The sequence below is a fragment of the Lissotriton helveticus genome, chromosome 2_1 (genome assembly GCF_964261635.1).
Source record: "Lissotriton helveticus chromosome 2_1, aLisHel1.1, whole genome shotgun sequence".
NCBI classification, from domain to species: domain Eukaryota; kingdom Metazoa; phylum Chordata; class Amphibia; order Caudata; family Salamandridae; genus Lissotriton; species Lissotriton helveticus.
The window spans coordinates 1,062,494,726-1,062,518,257 of record NC_136059.1 but is presented as its reverse complement, the minus strand read 5'-3'; the positions used below and the strand labels follow the sequence as shown (position 1 = coordinate 1,062,518,257).

General features: G+C 45.7%; 1 protein-coding gene across 1 annotated transcript in view; it reads right to left on the bottom strand.

Moving 5' to 3' along the window:
* The window catches only part of PRUNE2 (prune homolog 2 with BCH domain), a 1,307,647-nt gene that overhangs the window by 404,506 nt on the left and 879,609 nt on the right, over positions 1-23,532 (bottom strand). Inside the window, exon 8 of the mRNA XM_078677810.1 lies at positions 46-6,343. Within this exon, the coding sequence (XP_078533936.1) occupies positions 46-6,343 (6,298 nt within the window). The remainder of the gene's footprint in view (positions 1-45; positions 6,344-23,532) is intronic.

Sequence of the window (23,532 nt, the reverse complement as noted above, 5' to 3'; positions counted from 1 at the left end):
AAACTAGTACAGAGGAGAAATATTTTTATAATAGCAATTTCTTACCGCAAAATGGTCTTCCTCTGCCACCTTCTGGTGAATCAATGCAGTGTATTTGTATATTTGCTTCAAGTTTTTTTAATGCACCAGAAGACAGTGAATTCACTGGATCAATAGTGAACAGTTCAGGCGGAAGCTCGTCGTCGACGACCTCTGCAAAGCTGTAAGGAGGAGTTGAGGCTTTAACACCTCCTGTGAGTGGGCAGTATGTCTCTCCCTGCCTTGAGGAGAAGGGAGAAGGCACGGATACTTCACTTTTAGGAGAATATTGCTCCTCTAAAGACCAACCCCTGGTAACTTGCATGCCTGCAGCCTCCATAGCACAGGGAACAGAGACAGGAAGGGTTTTCACTTCAATCTGTGTTTTATCACATTTTTGTGGCCAGATTTCATTCTCCTGCTCGTTTTCAAAATCGTCATCCACAGTAAATTCATTCCTTTCCCTACTTTGAGTGTGTTTTTGCAGATACGTATCTCTGTCCCATTTTCTTTCTTCTTCGTCGTCGCTGTCCAAGAACTTTGATATGACTAGTGCCTCGTCCATGTCTGGCCCACTGCCGGTGAACTCACGCGCTATCCCATGTTTTGGGCTCACCCACTGCCTTCCATTCTCGGTGAATAAGGTCTCTGAATTATGGACAATCTCTCCTCCATGTTGACTATCTAACATGTGTCTACTGGCTGGAAAGGCGCCATTCCGCCCGCGCTTTTCAGAATTCACTGTTGGAAAGGAAGTGGTGAATTCTGTCTGACTTTCTGAATTCTCTGGATCAGGAAAAGTCCACTCCTGGCAGAACCCGGGGGTGCTCTCTGAGTGGAAGGCGCCCATTACGTTCTCGAGAGATGACACACATTCCTGTCTAAAAGAGTCTGACACTGCCTCAAATCCGGGTTCTAGAACCAGGTCATCCTCATGTTCACTACCACTCCTAGTTGATGTCCTAATAAATTCTCTGAATTCAGGCACGCAATGAGCATTGGGAAAAGCCAATGAGTGCAAAGTTGGTTCAGTAAGAGGTGACCCTACAGAATTGCTGTCACGCACAACTTCGTAAGATGGTGTTTGCTGCTCAGGGGAGTCGGCTGTTTGGTGGAACTCATCGGGAGTTGTATGATGGTCCTGATCCGCTTCCTCTTCAGACCCTACTGAAGCAAGAGAAGACCGCGCGGACATGTGCAGAGGGTCATAGTGACGGCACACATCAGGACTGCCTGAGGCTTGCAAGCTGCTGCTGTCACCAAAGTGAACCACATCGGGGTTATCATCTTCTGTTTCAAAAGTATAAAAATGTTCCGTATTGTTCCACAGATCTGGTTCCACTGGGACTAATTGATTATGTTCTTGCTCACTATCAGGAAGGATGTCAGGAACAAAGGTAGGTTGCAGTGCCTCATGGTCCCAGCATTCCTCAAATTGTGGCTTGACCATTTGTGATTGGGCCATTTCCAAGCCGTCTAAATGGGTGATGAGTTCGCTATTTTTGGTGGTGTTTGACCGTTCTTCCTGGCACAGACTTGAATTATCACCTTCATTTGATGAAGAGGATGGGGGGCTGATGTTTTCGAACTGTGGGCTTGTAGATTGGCCACACAAAGGGTTTCTGAGAGTCTCATTAGGATACGTATTTCTTTGTTGATGATCCTCAGGTTGATGTTCCTGCTCCAGTCCACATCCATCAGTAGCATCCCGGAACTCTTCCCCTGTGATATTTTCCTGGTTGCAGACTGTTAATGTAATATACGGCTTTCGATGTAAAATAGGGAGTACCTCCTTGCCTGTTTGATTGTTCAGGGTCTCCTCATTGAAACAGGTTCTCTTTTTAAACACTTCCGGGGTCAAGGGCATTTCTCTACAAGGCGAGCTAATAGAATGCATATGAGTTAGTGAAGAATCGATTTGTTCACATTCTGTGGCTGGCCCTTGAGTAATATTGGCTTGAGAAATATTGTTTGTTTTAAAAAGGGTATCTGGGCTTGAGCATTTTTCTTCCAATTCTATTGTCTCATCCGAAAAAGGATTCCACCAATCAGAAATTTCTGTTGGAAAACTAGATGTTTTCGCAGTGGTGTTTACTTCTAAGTTTGCCGCACTAACTGCCAATGGCTCGTCCTCCTCTGTGCCGGGAGTCGTTGCAGTGGACTGTTCATGGTACCATCTCGTTACAGGATCTGCTTGATCCACCTCTTCAGGATTGGAAATTGTTTCAGCCTCTACCGCCTGAGTATCAGAGTGCTCTGAATTTTCATTTGTCTCTGGACTTGTTAAAGTAGACTCTGTGTCAACATCAATCTGTGTATTCCAAATATCCAGGTTTGTAGGCACTTTGTGACTAGTGCCCCAACTGTTGTCTTCTTGAAGGGTATTCTCAATGCCATCATGGGGGTGATCAATTTCATCTTCGCATTTTATGTCACTGTTTCTTGGTTGATTCCAGAATTCTAGATTGTCATTATAAGAAGCAGTGTCATCTAAGTTAGCTGGTTTTGTAACCCATGGAGGGACCGTTTCGCTTATATCTGGACTTGACACACTTGACTGTGAATATTCGTTTGATGACCCACTGCAAACAATGTCTTCTTTGCAAGAGCTTCTTCCTTGATCCCCTTGTCGAAACATGTCCTCGGGTTGTGTGTACTCAAGAGCCTCACTACTTCCAGGTCTTGTTCTCATTAATTCATTTCCAACACTCTCAGGGTCATTCGAAATATTACAATTTGAGGGACAAATCTGATGTGAGGCTATGCATTCTTTATTGTTAAAAACATTTGCTGTCCCAAAATGTTTAGCAATTTCATGCTCCTCAAGATATTTTTCACCACATTCTACACTATTTGCCAACAATTTGTTCTTACTGTGCAGTGTCTCAGAGTTTTCTTCGCAAGTGGTTTTCTTCTGATCAATTTCATGCAAATCTGGTTCATCCGAAGCATAACTTAACTCTGAGCTAGAAGAAGACCAGGCTTCAGAATTCCAAAACTCGGCCTCATCCAAAACTCCCAAATTAGCACTCTGACGAGCTAAATCATGCTCCTGCGATTCTTCAGTTATTTGGTGACTCTTTTCAGCTGGCGTAGGTGTAACTTTATCAGATGGAGATCGATTCCAGACATCTGGAGTCACCTGCATTCCCAGTGAACCTTCAACTTTGATCTTTTCACCAATGTCAGTTTGATCAGAATCTCTGTCATCCGTGACTCTTGTTGTAGTTAGGTCATCTCTAGGTTGATCAGCATTGTTAGACACGGCACATGAAATGTCACTACCAAGGTATTGCTCTTTCTTCCATATATCTAAATGTGTGGAATAATCAGCTTCTTCTGAAACATTTTCCTGGGGTGTCATAGCATAAGATTCAGGAACTGCCTGCAGGTCTGTATCCCACATAAACAGACTGTCAGGATTAAGGTTAAAGGGAAGTATTACATTTTCTTCAAAAGGCAAATGGGTCTCATGAGCACTTTCCAAGGCTTCCTGCTTGTTCAGGTTATCACTGCTTGGAAGTACTGCAAACAGACCTGGGATTGCAGCATTTCCCTCAGAATTTGTGTGCAATGGCTGATTTGATAACCCTGCTGAAGATGTCCCTTCCATATGCGTATCTATTTCATTGCAAGTGGTGAGCCACAAAGCATCATTCTCTTGGTCTGTCTTGGTTGTACAAGGAACATTCACTTGGCTTGTTAGGATATTTTTCTCTGAGAGCCATGGATTAGATTGTGGCTCTGAAAACCAACTTTCAGACTCAACTCTTTCCGTCACCGCGGTTTGCATTTTCCGCTCTCTGGAATGCCCCTCCATACAAATACTGGCACCAGAAAAAAAGCTGAAGTCTTCAGCCATGTCAGTTACTTCCTCAGGGTGAGGTGTATTGTATAAATCAATATTTTTAGGAGCTGTTGGACTAGTTTCAGTAGTTATATTAGTAGGAGGAGACTGATTATTTGTTTCGCTGAACTTAATTTCTGCAGAATCTTCAGAACTCATTAGACTGTGTTCTTCAGCGTACCAAAAGCATTTAGAAACCCTTACTTCAGGAAGTTCTAAAGCCTTGTCTCTATTTACTACAGCAGCATCACTGCTTAGTAGGGTTGATTGAATACCATCATCGGTGGACGAAATCCACTGGTCTACAGTTTCAGAGTTTGATGATTGGTTTTCAGAAGAGTTTTTTCCTTGGTTATGCCAAAGGTTTGCTTCGTCTGAGCTAGAGCTACTTCTCTCTAACTCAAAAACATCTTGTTTTAATTGTTGGCCATCCCCATTTTCTTTATCATCTCCCGTGAAAGTTGGTGAAATGTAGGAGTCGGATGTTGAATAATTTGTGTCCGGTGGAGAAACAACCACTTCTTTGCCTATACTGGATGTGCTGAAGTCCAAACATCGATACGTCAGTAGTGGATCTTCCCAGGGACATTGAGCCGGTAGTTCTGCATTCCCTGAGTTTTCTCCATAAACGTCCCAATCATCCAATGACTCTTTACATGGTTCTATTGAGTTTAGAGAAGGTTTAAGCAACATATTTTGATCTTTTCTCATAAAGTCTGCACTTCCTGGTAATTTGTCAATAACATTTGTATTTTCCACTGTGTGTTGTCCTTCAACTACGTATTCCATGTCCCAAACCTTTGGAGATGTGTGACTATTTCCGCTATCATTAGCAGGTGTGATATTTGATAAGATGGGTGAGTCTTTTTTAGGGAAAACCCAGTCATCAAGAGAATTCTTTGAGGTTTTCACATCAGTCCCTGGGGCTTTCCAAAGACTATCCATTGCCTTAGTGCTGTCGTCTTCCTCAAATGTTGTCCAGATATCGTACTTTGCACTTTCATGTTGAGGCCTTCTGTCGGCAGAATTTCCCCAATGCTCTGATGTTGTATGAAGAGGTTGATCTTGGAACCACATATTGGCAAAGTCATCCATTTGTTGTTTCGATGGTTGAAATGAGTCAGCTTGTAGGGTCTGAGTGTCTTGGTTCTGAGAATCGCCGTAGTTAAAAAGGGGTTGGGAAAATTGACTCCTTCTTTGATCTGCTTCGACATGATCTAGCTGGTCACCTTGCTTTTGCTGAAACAAAGATTTTATGCCTATTTGATCAGAGGTATCCTGTAGTAATGGACTTGCACTATGATCTCTCCCTGAATCGGGACTTTGAAACACAGATTCTAGTTCACTAGAACTCCAGGCATCAGCAGCATATAAAAGATTTTTAGGATTGAGGTCAATGCCATCCCACCATCTGGCATACCTAAACTTGGATTGCGAGTGATCATCTGTGCTAATTTCATTTATTTTATCGATCACATCCAGAGGGCAAAACAAGGGAGGGGCATTATCCAGGGGAGAGCTGTCCACATAACTGTTCACTGGTGTTGGAGGAACTTTTATCTCTGGATTCATTCTCATTTCATTAGAGGAGGGGGTATCCTCATCCAGAAAGTCAGTCACACTAGAGTTTTTTTCAGTGTACCTCTCAGGACTTTCCTGTCTGCATTTATATTCATCATCAAATTCTACGAGGCTGGCATTCTCATTTGTAGTTACTGGTAAATCATTTGAATAATTAGCCAGGCAATTTACTAATAGAAGCTCCTTGTCATGTTTTTCTGGTATAGCAGGTAGCTGTCCTTCTGATGAATCACTGTGAAAGAAGAAGTCATCTGCCATGGAATAATCTGCTGAATGTGTTGACGACTCAGATCGAATGCCCAATACTGGGATTAGATCAAAGCCAAACAAGTCAAAGTTGTCACTGTTGTTCCTTGACTGCATTGCCGGCTGCTCCTCTGCTATCGCCCCCTCTGGGATGGGGCTATACGAGTCAAAACCAGGAATTAAGCTATGATGGTGAGGACCAACTTCTGCAACTGGACTGTCATCACTGAGAAAAACTGAGCTCTCTTTGGACGATCTGCTGCTTCGTATGGTAGCTAATCCACTGTCGGGACTGACAAGGTCAACATTAACATCCACCTGCACCTGTGCAGATTCATTTGCATCTTGCGGGTTGTCCATAAAATTTACAGAATTTGGCTGTGGTTCTATGTCAGAGCCATACAGCTCCATGATGCCAGATGATCCCTGCGAGAGCGGGGCACTCCCAGCTACAGCTTCTGTCGAGGATGTTCTGCTGTTTGGAACCATCTCAGGGCGCCGTCTGTTAATAGCTTCTTTAAGCAATAGGACAATCTGGTCACAGGCAACCAAACAGTTTTCTTGGTGATAAACTAGGATCTGGTCACATCCATATTCAATAGGCTCCAGCTCCAAGCAAGGACTCTGATGCTCTTCCAGTTCACAACAAATCTGCAAAAAAAAATAGGTATCATAAATACATACCATAGCAAAATATCATTACCACCTTCAAAGACATTTCAATCTACAATTAGAACATTGAAACATTGAGCTCTCCATTGAAGAGAATTGCTGGTGGAAGCCCAGACAGCAACATTGTAATGCTTTTTTTTTTATTTCACAGCTGTTGCTGTGAACAAAGGCCTCTGGAGCCCGAGGGGATTTAAACCATAAGAAAATAAATCACAGAGCCCTATACTACGCCATTCTTGTGATGCTCTATCTATAATCACCTCATGCAGATCTGAACAAACCAAGGGAAGAATAGGACACAAAACCACACAGATAGACCTAAAAGTGCAAGTAAACAATGGGTATGCCCACTTACAGTAGTAAACCACTAATGTCTTGATTCTGAGTGGGTCAGAGGGAAAGTGTGATTTATGACATCAGATCAAATCCAGCTCTCTGGATTTCGGAATTCAACATGTGGTATAAGCTGTACCTATTCTGAGTTTTTGGGCAATATTAGGAAGACTTTGATGCATACCAGACCAAATCCGAATGTCAAAGTAAATACTTTTTCCCCTTTGAATTCCGGCATGCTTGACCTGTTGAAATAATAAAAGGTGAGGAATTCATCGGGTGCAGTAAATCTAACACAACTTTGGAATTCTACTCTCTGCTCAAACAGGGATTTGTGTAGGGGTCATAAAACTCCGACCCACTCAGAATCAGGGCCTTAGCAGGGAGAACTCACACCATTCAAGACAGAAATGATAGATTAAGAGACAATATATCAAAGGAAGATAAAGGTATGTAGGATGTGCCATGCATTGGCAGCATAAGGGTGATCACAGCAGCTAATTGGCCCTAAGTGAGATGCAGGGAAAACTGCTGACTAATAACATACAGGACAGGAACCACAAAAAATTACTTCTTTTGGATTTCTGAGAAACAAAAAAAATGCTGATGGGGCAGCCAAAAAGTGGCCTGCTCGGAATTAATTTCATACATGAATGTTTCTGCGGACAATCCATGAGCACTTATGTTTCAAAATGTGCTGCCAATGTGACAGCAAACGTTAGCTAGGGTGGGTGGTCTGCTGAGGGATGGAAGGAGGTTGAAATTACGCTCCCCCAGCGAGCTGATCTAAAAGGGAGACCTTGCTGGGCAATGCCTATCCACAGATACCAGACTTGCAAGGGACACAATTTAGCGACTGGATGTTATATCAAGCTCCTAATTCACAAAGGGATGTGTAGGGATTTTATACCCAATCCATACACCTTTCCTTTAGGTGCAGGTTGAATACACTCAGGCATCATTCCTGACTCCAATCTAGTAGCCAGACCCAACGTAAGGACGTGGGGCCCTATTTACAAAGCCATTGCGCTGCCGGTGCATCACTTTTTTTGACACACCTGCGGCGCAGAGTGCCTGCCCATATTTACAAGGCCACGCAAAGTCACCATGTGTGACTTTTCATGGGCCTGTAAATATGGCCCATTTCACGCATTACTCTGCGTGAAAGGGGCATTTCATAGGTGTTGCTGTGGGTGTTCCCACACAACATCCACGGAACCTGACACATTGCCAGCTTTATAAAGTTTTGTAAAGCTGGGAATACATCAGAATCCTACGCTGGGGAGAAATATTTCTATTTCTCTTAGTTTTTTCCTTTTTCTAAGCAATCGAAAGTGGAAAATGCCATCAATGATTATTTTTGTGGAGGAAGATGTCCTTTCCTGCACAAAAACAATCATCCCTTCCACGCAGGCACCCTTGCAACATGACGCCAGGGTGCCTGCGGTGGCGCATGGCAGCCAATTGTGCGCCAGCGCAGGGGAAAGTACATGGTGCGTCATATTGTTTTTAATACGACACATCCCTGTGCTTTTAAAATGACGCAACTCGGTGCAGCAAAATGGCTTGTGGCGTCATTTTTTGTAAATGAGGCCCGTGGTGACGACCAGCAGGCACATTGCTCAACAGAACCCATTTTCCGTTCCTAAAAGAGGCAATAATACATTTAAAAAAGTTTTCTAAAATTCCTAGGGCCTCATTTAAGAGAAATGACGCATCGCTGCGTGAAAGCAGCGATGCGTCACTTCTCAGTGCGCACTCCTGATGCGTCATATTTAATGTATGACGCATCATGTCGCAAGGAGTTACAGATACGTCAGTATTTCTGACGTATCTGTAAGCGCAAAAGTGACGCATTGCTGGAGTGTGTCACAAAAGTGACGCAACTCCAGCAATGCTTCCTTTCACATGGGGCAAGCCCCATGTGAAAGGGCTTGCGTCAGTCTTACGCCTGCTGTGAGGCAGGCGCAAGATTTTGACGCAACGGTGTCCTAGAAGTGACGCAGTGAAATCTCATAGATTTCACTGCGTCACTTCCATGACCCTTTCTTGCGTCAATACGCCCCCCTTGCATACATTATACCTGGCGCAGGTATAATGTGGCACAGGGGTTTACAAAGTGACGCATCTACCTAGATGCGTCACTTTGTAAATATGGCGCAACAAGGCGTATTGTTTACGCCACAGGTGCGTCACAAAAAGTGACGCATGGTGGCGTAAAAGTGACGCAAGGGCTCATAAATGACGCCCCTAAGATCACAACTGCAGCGTAGGTGTAATAGCTATTCACAAAGCCCCAACCGTAAACGTATTCATTTAAAAACGTAACCATGCACGTCTATCAATCCACAATGAGTGCAGAAAGTTGCAAACAGGACAAGAACTATTCAGGTGTAAATAAGGCTGTTGGCGGAGGTGGAACCCAAAAATGGGGAATATCTATTATAAAAAGGATGGAGCGGGAGGAAAATCATGGAGTGGCACAGGAAGGGGGATGCAAATCCAAGGAGACAGCCACAATGATGTGCGTCAGGCCCAGTTCACTAAAGTTGCACCCAAAGCTTGTCACGTAGTACTTCAATCTAACAAGGTTCAGATTTACTACAATCTAACAGCGAGTAAGTCGCACATCATGCCGAACTACTTATTGAAATTGCAAGTTATTCACGCAGAAACCAATGGAGCCTGGGATAACACCAGCATGATCAAGGTATAAAAGTGAAATATAATGTTATCGGAGCCAAAGTGAACACATACCCACAGTTGGCACTGCTATAACACGTATGTGTACGCGCACACACATACACACACACACAGTTGGGAACACTGTCACTGGACACATATCACGCGGATCAGCATTAACAAATACAATCATATAGCTGTCCACTTTAAAACAGAAAAAAAAACACACACACACACACATTAGAACAGTGTTAAATGTACACACATGAAAAAACTACTCATTTGACAAAGACTTTCACCACACCTCTCGTCAGGTGTGCCTCATTAATAAATACCCACACACCAACCAGCAGCATAGGATAACTCTCCACAGAGAGAACTCTTTTGCATAATGTTGGATTTGGTGTTTTTTGCATTGTGACTCAACCTGAGGCATAGATACCTGAGGAAGAGTGAGAGAATATACAGACTAACAAGCTCTCTATTTGGTGTGGAGAGGATGTGACTTAACGGCTAGAGCGGCCAACCTTGTAGGCGCTGCTTTTAAGACTGGACAATTATTTAATCATAAGAGTCAGCTAATCACCATATGTATTGGATGGCAAACTAATACACTAGCCGAGCTGCATAGCCTTACAGGAGAAAAGGAAAGAGAATGCTGAAATCGATTTATTTCAATCTCCATAATATGTAGAGATCAATTAAAGGGATGGGGCAACTAGACCCACAAAGGGGGATGTCAAAAAACACAGCCAGGAGAGGGAATAATTTGAAGATGACACAGAAGGGCCCGAGGAGAGGACCCAGGATCCAGAGGTCTGTGTTTCGCTTGTGGTTAACTGAGGAATGGGAAACAAGATTGTCACAATACTGCGTCTCATGCACCGGGACTCCCTGACCAACCTCTATATCATCAGATGGAGCAAAATCCTTACCCTGAATTAGAGGACAGCCCCAGATGATCCACTTGTGCTATTTATACCCTAATACCATTAGATCAGGAGGACTCTTATGTGAATTCTGTCCCAGATGGTAAACTCTCTGTTCGCCTTATTGACACAGGTGCAAGCCGCTCGACTCTCAGTACCTCTGAATTCCCTTCTTTACCTCTCTCAGGCATTCCCATAGGTGCAGCTCGTATTTTCAGCCACAGAGCCCTCCACCATATTATTAATCCTGTGTTTATTTCTGTGGGACCAGCACCCTCATGTCAATCTTTCAAAGGACAGTGCCATGGCCAATAAAGCTGCTAAGAAGGCAGCATTGTCTAAAACTGCTGATGTTGCTATTTATGTTAAAGGAAATTATCTATTTCCTGTACCAACGTTGAAAGATTTGCCTCAATTGCAGGAGCAGGCCTCTAAAAAGTACAAGTTGTGTGCAAATATTAAGTGATTTTGTATCGGCAGGCCTTGTTCCTACTCATTCATTCACTGATAAAAATAGATTCCTGGCCTTGCATGGTGCTGAAGAAGAAGAAATGGCCGCCTCGGCTGTCTAGCAGTCATACATGCAGCTAAGAATCCAACATGGAAGCGTTCAGTTGCAAGTCGCCGAGGCCACGAATAGAACTTCCGGCACAAACTTCAAAAGCCCCCTTCTGTCACAGGGGGCCTTGGGGGCATCCGACATACGGGTCACATGCCACTACGGATTACAGAGCTGCAGTAACTGACACTTCTCCATCAGTTTGGAAAACTTCAAAATGAGGAAAACCTTGTCCTTGAGCAAGAAAAAGGTGAACAGGTCAAACAAGGAAATAGAAGAAAAGCGATAAGGAAATGAAGGGTGATGCGTGAGGAGTGGTGAAGACAGTAGAAAGTAGGCAGCGCTAGAGATGCTTGGTTTTCATGGCAGTAGATATACAGGCTACAGGCAGGTGTAGAGGAGCTTGGGAATGGAGAGGGACTCGGGGGGGGGGGGTGCAGGGGGGGCACCATGATATTTGAGGTGTGCCAGGGTAAAGGTTGGGTATAGGCATAGATGGTCTAGACCATAGAGGTATGAGGATATAAGTAGAGGTTCTAGGGTTAAATGTAGGTGCAGAGGTACTAGGCCACAGACACAGAGAGGTAGAAAGGAAGAAGCAAGGGAACATGCACAAGTGGCAGAGGAGCACAGGCACTAGGGTATAAGTAGTGGGGCAGGTGGTAGTGCATTGGAAGGGTACTGGTAGTAGAGTAAGGGTTGAGAAATATTACTACGGTATGAGGCAGCACTTGAGGTAAAAGGGTACAGGCAGGAGTAGAGGCAGTAGGGCATAAGCTGTAGCACAGGTACAGGGTACTGGCATGGGCAAATGCTTTAGGGTTAGGCAGGAACAGTAGATCTAGAGGCGGTGGGTTTAAGCAGCAGGAGAGGTTGTGGGGGTAAGCGGGAAGAAGTAGGGGTAAACGTATTAGGGTATAAGAAGGGACAAAGAGGCCTGAAGCAAAGAAAAGACGTATTTGAGGGGCAAGGGTCTTCGGTTAAGAGGAGCTATATAGAGCGTATCGTGGAGAGAAAGATTTGGAAGAATGAGGCACAGAAGTAATGCCATAAAAAAGGAAATGTATAATGTACGCAATCCCGAGAAAAAGTAGTATAGAGATTATTTCGACCTGAAGAGATGCCAGAGGACAGCAAGGGCCTAGATTTTTACCTGTGGCAGCAGCCGCGGGGACCCAGCAGTGCAGAGCAGGAACCCGCGGAGCTCCATGGCACGCAGCTCTCCCCGCTCTGTGCCGCGCAGTGCCCGGTATCGGGTTAAGATAGCTGCTCCAGCCCAAATCAGCGTGAGCCATGTGGCCAGCCTCCCTGCCCCGGGCTTGGGCACCGCTGGGTGAAACAAGTTGAGGGATGCTCTATCTAATTTTATCCAGATAGGAGTTAGTGCCAGCCCTGGGAAGGACGGCCCAACAGCATCGATCCAAGGGCACGCCGTGGCCTCGGGGTCACAAGTCAGTGTGAAGCGCGATAAGACGGTGTGTGATCTTGTCGCCGAAACCAGAAACGCCGCAAACAATCCGCTCTTTCTCGCAGAGAATTTCCTAACAAATAATGACACACCGTTGCCCTTCTAAGACATAGGTGCGAGTGTTGAAAGCGGAAATACAGTGATTGCCAGGGACTACATGAGGCAATCACCTGGCAGCAAGATTCACTTGAGAAAAAAAAAACGCACACAGCTTGTGAGGAATTCTCAGCATCACTCGGAGAAACAATGAGGCGCAGTTATATAAATAGTAATTAATTTTCAGTTGAATGTGACCTGTCTATTCTGAATACATCCCAACTGGCAAAGGTTGCAGGTACCGGGACAGGAGGTGGCAGTGAGCCCGTGGAGGAGAGGACAGAGTCAGCCTCGGTTTGCAATTGAATTTATATAGCGCTTACAACCCCTGAAGGGACTCCAAGCTCTTTTCGGCAAGTAGCACACAAACAAGTGCTCGAGCGCTCGCCATTTGTCTAAGCACCGTCCTTTTCGGATTGGGGGGCGTGTTTTTGACATTCTTACTAGGCTGTAAACAACAGTCAAAAACACGCCCCCCAGTCTGAAAAGGACAGGGCTTACAGACAAATGGTTCTTCACTGGATCTAAGCCCCGTCTTTTTCAGACTGGGGGACGTGTTTTTGACTGTTGTTTACAGCCTAGAAAGAATGTCAAAAACACGCCCCCCAATCTGAAAAGGACGGGGCTTAGATACAAAGAAGAACGTCACTAGGACCTCTTCTCTAATGGCTGGCCACCGTTTAGGAGGCCAGCCAATGGAGAAGAGGGGCGGGGCTTAACCTCGCTACTCTAAAACAATAAATCTCGCGAGCTCGAGTGCGCATGTGCGCACCCGACGCCACACGAGACCTAAAAATGGTTCGGCAGAAACGCAAAGGAGACCCTGAGGGGGTGCAAAGAGACAGTAATGAGCATGTTGTTACACCGAAATTTGTATTCCTCAACCTCGCCAGGTTGTATCATGTGGAAACCCTAGTAGGAATGGCATGATAGGTGCCAATGAAACGCATGGCTACGCCCCCTTCATTTCTTCCACAGCCCAGAGTAATGCCAACCCTGAACCACATGCCTCTTCACAATGTCAGAAAAGGTATTACAGACACCTCTGCTTCTCACCCTCTTCCTTGGGATCCTGTTGTGAACATCCAGATAGAATGTATTCAGGTGCCCAAATGTGCAAATTAGGTATAGGTTCTTGTATGTATGTTTACAGAGCGGTGGAAGCGTACTGCTGTGCTTGTGCAGAAGTTATCATGGTAGCTAAGAGGTTACTCAGACATGTTATCCCTATAGTTTGGTGTACCAAACAGAATCAGTAGTGTCTGCAGAACACACTGCGTTTCAACAGCAGTGCAGGGAGTTTCTAAGACCCTAGGAATAGACCAGCATTTTCATTCTGCTAATGCCTATCACAAAGAATCTGTGTGCAAGGTAAAAATATACAATGATACCCTTAAGAACAAAGTAGAGAAGATATCCTCAGAAACACAGTTAAAATGGGTCAGTAACTTGCCACAAGCATTATGTTATCCGAGCGGGATCCCTTCCCAGAAGACAAAATTGAGCCCGTACAAAATAATCACAGGCCAACCCATTATACATCCCCGTGTCCACTGCCACTGTAGTTAAATGATGATGTAGTCCTACATTTTGTCAAAATGCTATATAAAGCCTTTGCCGTTTTTGTTCTAAGGCGCAACCAACCCTTTAAAAAAAAAAAACCTTTGGAGAGGATTCTGTGTATCTAATTAGCGCACTTGCCAATAACGCGCTCTAAGAGGCCCCTGCACCACGAAGAAGCTCCGGACTTATTGGCATCTACCTCGGTGGAATTGGTTGTTCCCAGGTTACTGGGTTGTCCGAGAGCACACCTTGGGATCCGGCATGAAGTAAGGCTGCTGTGGAGTAACTGTACCCCACGCCAGGCAAATTCGGATCTACGGTCCTGCCTCTGCTGAATGGATTACCGGGATCATGAGGTCGGTGCAGTATGGGGAGCAGAGGAGGTTTCTGCATTGCCGACACACAGGTGACATTTGCCCGCATATTCTACCTACCCCCGTCGCAGTGCCAGACCAGCCCACAGCTTTCTGGGACTTGTAGTATGGACGCATTGGGCATCCCACTACACTTGATATCAGCGAATCACATCTCGAGCTGTTCGGGGGGCGGAGCCTGCTTGCACCTGGCAGGAGGGAACAAGGTACTTTACCGGCATTTTTCCCCTACACCCTGCTGAAACCATTAGGCGCTGAGGAAGGCTAAAACTATGCCGAAATGCATCCGCCCGAACTTTGGTTTTAATCAGCAATAAAGATTCCTCCACAGTCTCCCCGGTGTGGCCTCTTCTTCTTGCCCTTTGGAGAGGATTCTGTGTATCTAATTAGCGCACTTGCCAATAACGCGCTCTAAGAGGCCCCTGCACCACGAAGAAGCTCCGGACTTATTGGCATCTACCTCGGTGGAATTGGTTGTTCCCAGGTTACTGGGTTGTCCGAGAGCACACCTTGGGATCCGGCATGAAGTAAGGCTGCTGTGGAGTAACTGTACCCCACGCCAGGCAAATTCGGATCTACGGTCCTGCCTCTGCTGAATGGATTACCGGGATCATGAGGTCGGTGCAGTATGGGGAGCAGAGGAGGTTTCTGCATTGCCAACACACAGGTGACATTTGCCCGCATATTCTACCTACCCCCGTCGCAGTGCCAGACCAGCCCACAGCTTTCTGGGACTTGTAGTATGGACGCATTGGGCATCCCACTACACTTGATATCAGCGAATCACATCTCGAGCTGTTCGGGGGGCGGAGCCTGCTTGCACCTGGCAGGAGGGAACAAGGTACTTTACCGGCATTTTTCCCCTACACCCTGCTGAAACCATTAGGCGCTGAGGAAGGCTAAAACTATGCCGAAATGCATCCGCCCGAACTTTGGTTTTAATCAGCAATAAAGATTCCTCCACAGTCTCCCCGGTGTGGCCTCTTCTTCTTGCCCTTTGGAGAGGATTCTGTGTATCTAATTAGCGCACTTGCCAATAACGCGCTTTAAGAGGCCCCTGCACCACGAAGAAGCTCCGGACTTATTGGCATCTACCTCGGTGGAATTGGTTGTTCCCAGGTTACTGGGTTGTCCGAGAGCACACCTTGGGATCCGGCATGAAGTAAGGCTGCTGTGGAGTAACTGTACCCCACGCCAGGCAAATTCGGATCTACGGTCCTGCCTCTGCTGAATGGATTACCGGGATCATGAGGTCGGTGCAGTATGGGGAGCAGAGGAGGTTTCTGCATTGCCGACACACAGGTGACATTTGCCCGCATATTCTACCTACCCCCGTCGCAGTGCCAGACCAGCCCACAGCTTTCTGGGACTTGTAGTATGGACGCATTGGGCATCCCACTACACTTGATATCAGCGAATCACATCTCGAGCTGTTCGGGGGGCGGAGCCTGCTTGCACCTGGCAGGAGGGAACAAGGTACTTTACCGGCATTTTTCCCCTACACCCTGCTGAAACCATTAGGCGCTGAGGAAGGCTAAAACTATGCCAAAATGCATCCGCCCGAACTTTGGTTTTAATCAGCAATAAAGATTCCTCCACAGTCTCCCCGGTGTGGCCTCTTCTTCTTGCCCTTTGGAGAGGATTCTGTGTATCTAATTAGCGCACTTGCCAATAACGCGCTCTAAGAGGCCCCTGCACCACGAAGAAGCTCCGGACTTATTGGCATCTACCTCGGTGGAATTGGTTGTTCCCAGGTTACTGGGTTGTCCGAGAGCGCACCTTGGGATCCGGCATGAAGTAAGGCTGCTGTGGAGTAACTGTACCCCACGCCAGGCAAATTCGGATCTACGGTCCTGCCTCTGCTGAATGGATTACCGGGATCATGAGGTCGGTGCAGTATGGGGAGCAGAGGAGGTTTCTGCATTGCCGACACACAGGTGACATTTGCCCGCATATTCTACCTACCCCTGTCGCAGTGCCAGACCAGCCCACAGCTTTCTGGGACTTGTAGTATGGACGCATTGGGCATCCCACTACACTTGATATCAGCGAATCACATCTCGAGCTGTTCGGGGGGCGGAGCCTGCTTGCACCTGGCAGGAGGGAACAAGGTACTTTACCGGCATTTTTCCCCTGCACCCTGCTGAAACCATTAGGCGCTGAGGAAGGCTAAAACTATGCCGAAATGCATCCGCCCGAACTTTGGTTTTAATCAGCAATAAAGATTCCTCCACAGTCTCCCCGGTGTGGCCTCTTCTTCTTGCCCTTTGGAGAGGATTCTGTGTATCTAATTAGCGCACTTGCCAATAACGCGCTCTAAGAGGCCCCTGCACCATGAAGAAGCTCCGGACTTATTGGCATCAACCTCGGTGGAATTGGTTGTTCCCAGGTTACTGGGTTGTCCGAGAGCACACCTTGGGATCCGGCATGAAGTAAGGCTGCTGTGGAGTAACTGTACCCCACGCCAGGCAAATTCGGATCTACGGTCCTACCTCTGCTGAATGGATTACCGGGATCATGAGGTCGGTGCAGTATGGGGAGCAGAGGAGGTTTCTGCATTGCCGACACACAGGTGACATTTGCCCGCATATTCTACCTACCCCCGTCGCAGTGCCAGACCAGCCCACAGCTTTCTGGGACTTGTAGTATGGACGCATTGGGCATCCCACTGCACTTGATATCAGCGAATCACATCTCGAGCTGTTCGGGGGGCGGAGCCTGCTTGCACCTGGCAGGAGGGAACAAGGTACTTTACCGGCATTTTTCCCCTACACCCTGCTGAAACCATTAGGCGCTGAGGAAGGCTAAAACTATGCCGAAATGCATCCGCCCGAACTTTGGTTTTAATCAGCAATAAAGATTCCTCCACAGTCTCCCCGGTGTGGCCTCTTCTTCTTGCCCTTTGGAGAGGATTCTGTGTATCTAATTAGCGCACTTGCCAATAACGCGCTCTAAGAGGCCCCTGCACCACGAAGAAGCTCCGGACTTATTGGCATCTACCTCGGTGGAATTGGTTGTTCCCAGGTTACTGGGTTGTCCGAGAGCACACCTTGGGATCCGGCATGAAGTAAGGCTGCTGTGGAGTAACTGTACCCCACGCCAGGCAAATTCGGATCTACGGTCCTGCCTCTGCTGAATGGATTACCGGGATCATGAGGTCGGTGCAGTATGGGGAGCAGAGGAGGTTTCTGCATTGCCGACACACAGGTGACATTTGCCCGCATATTCTACCTACCCCCGTCGCAATGCCAGACCAGCCCACAGCTTTCTGGGACTTGTAGTATGGACGCATTGGGCATCCCACTACACTTGATATCAGCGAATCACATCTCGAGCTGTTCGGGGGGCGGAGCCTGCTTGCACCTGGCAGGAGGGAACAAGGTACTTTACCGGCATTTTTCCCCTACACCCTGCTGAAACCATTAGGCGCTGAGGAAGGCTAAAACTATGCCGAAATGCATCCGCCCGAACTTTGGTTTTAATCAGCAATAAAGATTCCTCCACAGTCTCCCCGGTGTGGCCTCTTCTTTTTGCCGTTTGGAGAGGATTCTGTGTATATATATATATATATATATATATATATATATATATATATATATAAATATGGTTTCAGGTTAACAACCACAACAAACAGAGCAGCTCTTATAACTTTAGTTACAGTATACAGTGAGCAGTTGGTAGCATATATCCACAGAGGAGCAATTAATGCACTGGAGGCAGACAACCAGTGACACAACAGTGGAACATCCAAGGCACTCCAACTTTGTCCACCAATTACACCGGGTGCAAGGTGCAAGCAACCTTCTCTGAATGTCCGACTTAGGCTTGCCGTTCTCTCCATATGGGTGATTAAGTCTACGTTTGTGTGTACAGAGGAAGGTTGAACTACAACCTCTCTGGAGCAAACTCTGTCAGATCCTGTTTATCACCAACACAACCATCAAATTTCATGGTCTGGCAACTTAGATCCACTCGCCACACTGCAAGTGAGTGGCTCCCCCTAGAGCAAACAGTGCCCCTGGCTCAGGGCCCGTGCCTGGCCTGAATCTTCTTCCAAAGCTGTTCCTGCTGTGGCTTTGTTGCTTGTCGTGCGGCTGCATGTTTGTGTCCATCTCCCCTACGTACTCCACCACCACCACCATGAAATGTTGCCCTGGTAGCCTCTCATTGACACTACCTACACTCCAGGTATGTACCTCTTACTTCTGGATCCTGAATACAGCTGTGGGTCTGGCCTGCTCTCTGCATGACTGCTTTGAGAATGAGGGTGGTGGTGGCATACTGCCTAACTGCATAATGGGAGATTACCAGAAGGCAGAACTGCTCTGACCCTTCCCTTGCATTGAGCTGCTACTCTAACTATGAGTGTTACTCCTACCTGTTTCTGCTGGAAAAATACAGACAGACAATTTATTCGTTCTTTTGCTGGATTTGCAAATGCCTGTTGATGTCAGGGATAGCGCTCCTTTGATCTGAGTGCACCTCAGTTTTAATGACACTTGACTTCACCTTTTCCACTTAAGGCATAGACTGCTAGAGTGTACCCGCAGCTCTCCCTATTTGTCCCTAGACCTTGAAAATTTTAGCAGTCCATTGCGACATGTCATGCCTGATGTAACTCACCTCTGAATGACTGAGCAAGGATTTATTTACGAGCACTGAGGGGCTAATGTTTCTAGTGTCTTTGTTGGACATAGCAAATGTGATTTAACAGTAGAGAACCTTTGAGTACCATCTTCCCCATGGATTGTTGTTTCCAAACACAGTCCACAAGTAGGTCATACCTATTATATTTGTGGGACACAAACTTACCCTTGCCTGCTATTAGACTGGAATAGTACTTGCTATCCAGGATATGCCATTCTTCTGTGAGGCACTTTTAAAATTAACTTTTCGAACAAAAGAGGGGTAGGCAGGCTATTTCAACTAGTACTAGGTTTTTCATCTTTGATTCCCATGTATGAAATGACCATTGCTTTAGATGAAATTAGAAGAAATGCAGTAATGTTAAAAAAATGCTAATTCAACAGCAGTTGCTTTAGGGTTAGTGACAAATTGGGTCTCTAGTTGGCAGAGGTATGCACCTTGTCCAAGTAAGGACCACAATCCTAGTCAGAGTAAGGCAAATACACATCCTAAACTAACCTGTGCTCACCCTCTGGTAGCTTGGCATAGAGCAGTCAGGCTTAACTTACGAGGCGATGTGTAAAGTATTTGTGCAACACTTACAAAAGTAGAACAGTGAAAACATTACACAAAAATAATCCACACCAAGTTAGACAAATAGAGCCTAATTTAATTAACAAAACAACAAAACTCCACTAAGGAGAATTGGAGTTATGAGTTTTTAGAGAATATCTTGAAATATAGTGCTTAGAAACATAAAGCCCCAATAGGTGGTACCTGGCTGCGGAGGAATGGGAAAAATCAGGGCAACTGCGATGAAGTGCAGGTCGGATACAGAAGCCACGCAGGGCCCTCTGCAAACAGTTCCTTCACGGAGGAAGCATTGACAACGAGAAGCAAGATGCGAGGAGCAGTGGCAGGCAATGCGTCAGAGGCGATCCTCAGGATTGCAGGCCATGCGTCAGTTCTGAATCAAACAGTTTGAAGATGCATCATCGCCAAACTTCTTGTGATGAAGGCAATGCATCGTCATTGAGCTGCCAAATCATTGCTATGATGTCCTCATAGCTGCGATGAGTCCACGTAGATGGAGATGAGATGGTTCCGATTGGCACAAAGACATTTATGCATGGGTTCTGTAAGGAACCAGATGGAAAACCCACTTCCAAGGTTCAGGACTGGATTGGCACCACTTAGCAGAGCCAAGAGGTGGTAGCAGGGTTGAATGAAGTCTTGATGTCCCTAAGACTTCAGAACAGGAGGCAATCCAGCAAGCCCTTGGAGTCACTTGGTTCTGGGGATGTAGGGATGCAAGTCCAGTCATTTTCACTCTCAGGCAAGGAGGGCAGCAGGCAGCAGGGCAGGCACAGCAGAGTAAGAGTCCAGCAGAGTCCAGCAGAGTGACAGTCCTTTCAGCAGCACATCAGTCCTTCTTCTTGGCAGAGTGTACTCAAGTCCAGAAGTGTAGTGAGTTGGTGGTGTCTGGGGCCCAGTACATATACCCAGTTGTGCCTTTAAAGTGGGGGAGACTTCAGGGAGAGACCTTTGAAGTGCAAAACGTCCTTGCCCTTCCAGCCCAGGCTCCACACTCACTACAGGGCGGTATGCAGCTCTTTGTGTTGGGACAGGCACAGCCCTATTCAGGTGCAAATGTCAGCCCATCCCGGCCAGGAAGTCCCATCAGCCTGGTGATGACCCGTCAGGATTTGAAAGACCCATCAGGCACACCTAAGCTCCCTGTGTGTGTGTATGTCTAGAGGGAATGCACAAAGCCCAGCTATCACCCACCCCAGACGGGTATTCAGAGACAGGCAGAGTCACAGAATGGTTGAAGTGAGAAAATGCCAAATTTCTAAAAGTGGCATTTTCAGACATACAACTTAAAATCCAACTCTACCATAAGTTGTGATTTTAACTTGTGAGCTCAAAGACACCAAATTCATAATATCTATCTTCTCCCAATAAGAAGTTATACCTATGAAATGCAATAGGGTAATCCCTATGTTAACCTATGGGAGAGATAGGCCTTGCACCGTGAAAAACAAATGTAAGACTTTTTCATACCTGGACAAGAACAACTTAAAAGTACATATCCATCTTTTTAAATACACTGCACCCTGCCCTTGGAACTGTCCAGGGCCTACCTTAGGGGTGGCTTATATGTAATAAGAAGAAAGGTTAGGGCCTCGCAAGAGGGTAAACTTTCCAGGTCAAAATGGCTGTTTGAAACTGCTCACGCAGGATCTGCAATGGCATGCCTGCGACATATTTAAAGGGCTACTTGAGTGGGTGGCACAATCAGTGCTGCAGGCCCACTAGAAGCATATAATATACAGTCCCTGGGCACAAGTAGGTCACTTTAATAGGGAATTATAAGTAAATATGCCAATTGTGGATATGCCAATGTTGCAATGTTTTAGGAAAAGAGCACATGCACTTTAGCACTGGTCCCAAGTGGTAAAATTCCCAGAGTCCTCAAGGCAGCAAAAATGAAGTCAGCAAATCAGGAGGTCAGACGGCAAAAAGTCAGGGAAAACCACGCCAACGATGCCAGGTCTAACAGTTCCCCCAGCCAAAACAAAATTGATTGGCATGAGATTATCTTTCGGTTACGAAAGGGGGAGTCTGTGCAATTGTACGGACTTATAATGTTCACATCTCCCTTAGCACACACAAAAAGACAGATAACATTAAGGAGAGTGTAGAAAAGTTATGTGTGATACAAAGTGTTCCTGATCTAAGCCCAATTGGCATCTGGACATGGCTTGGGGAGGTTTTCAGCCATTGAGGTGTGAAAATATACCAACCAATTATTGGAATTATTGTATTTGTGGTTGTGCACAATTAAACTAATATTCTGCATCATCCAACACTCTTGCAAAAATACAAAACCGTCAATACTTGCACTATTGCTATTTCTAAGATTATAAGTGATATTGAGGAGATAAAATTGGAAGTGATTTGACTGTCCTCTATTAAACTGTTGTAAGATAGAAGTTATCCTTATGAAAAAAAAGAGTGTGGCTTTGAAAACCTATATCCTGTTTGTATCATGATAATTTACTCCTATGCATTACAGTATTAATGTTTACACATTTGATCAAGAATTTATACCAAAGTTTAATGATCAAACCTTCCAGTAGATGTGACTATGCTCGTTAATTTACATGGTGGAAGTAGGCCCGGAACCATGCTTTCAAGGTAGTAAATTTACACATTTCCAAGGTGCTAAACGTCGTTTTCATAGTACTGTTTTTATGAATTATATCTTCTCCTCAAGGATGTTTGGTGATTCTTAAGGGAGAGGTTACCGCCACCTGTTCATTAAATATGTTTTTGCTGAAAGTAACACGTTTTTGTCATGTGACTGAGCTCCATTGATTTGTATTGAGAAAAAAGTGCATATATACTGGTCTGAAATTCTATAAGTCTGATTCACCGAGGTAACTTAAGCCTTTGAGTAATTTGCACTTTTGAAGAAAATGTAATACTTTTGGCTTATTCACAAAATCTGAGGGTAAGTTACTACTATGGGGCCGATTAGGATGTCATTAGGAAAGGCTCCGGATAGGATTCGGTATTGTAGAATCCAATTTGAAACCCTTGTTTCCTACCGCATCGTATAGATTTCCCAATGACCAATTACGATATCCGGAAACCGTACGAGCAGTTCGAATCGGTTCCGAAAGGCATCTGGACAGCCCGAGTCCTTCAGAGCCTATTGGTACGCTTTATGAACACGGTTTCCGGACAAGTGATTACAATGACTGATGTGGACAGCCGTTCTGATTCGGTTTGCCCAAGACAAAAGGGCTGCTGGAATCAATCTTTAGGGGGCCCCCTTTCACCACAGACGTACAAATGGGGACAATAGGGGTACCCAAGGGACCCCTCTTACCAACCATGCACAGTTTTCTCAAACCACTCCTTATTTCAATGGGAGCCTGTGTTCTCCTTTGGAACACAGGCTCCCATTGAAGTCAATGCGAGTCCGACTGAATGATGTTGGGAAGCATCGTAATCGGTCGTGCAGACTTACAGGATACGATTCGTTTGGAAACTATTTCGGAACCACTTAGTTCAGGATAGTTTCCTAACAAAATCATAATCGGACCCTAAAAGAAAAAAGTAGTAAATCCAGCACCATATAAAGGCAACGACTGGTACTGAAAACCCCCCTCAAAGAAAATAACGGAGATAGAAAATTAAAACAGAACTCCGTAGGACATATTGTTTACTTAGATTACATTCTTTAAAAAAATTAAAATATCAAAAAATTCAATTTCAAGTCCTGGAAGTAAATACGTCCATGTTTGGAGCCCCGAACCTCCGGCAAACCAAGGAAAACATCCAGGGAGACAGATATAACATCAGAGAGGAAGGAAACCTGCGACTCGGGGCATCTGCCACCACATGGAATGTTGAGCAGCATCCGTGTTCCATCCCTTCTGCAGCAAATTAAGACTGGCCGCAATGGAAGAACCACAGGATCAAGCAGAAGCACAATCCAAGTCAAACGCAATGTCAGAGACAAACTC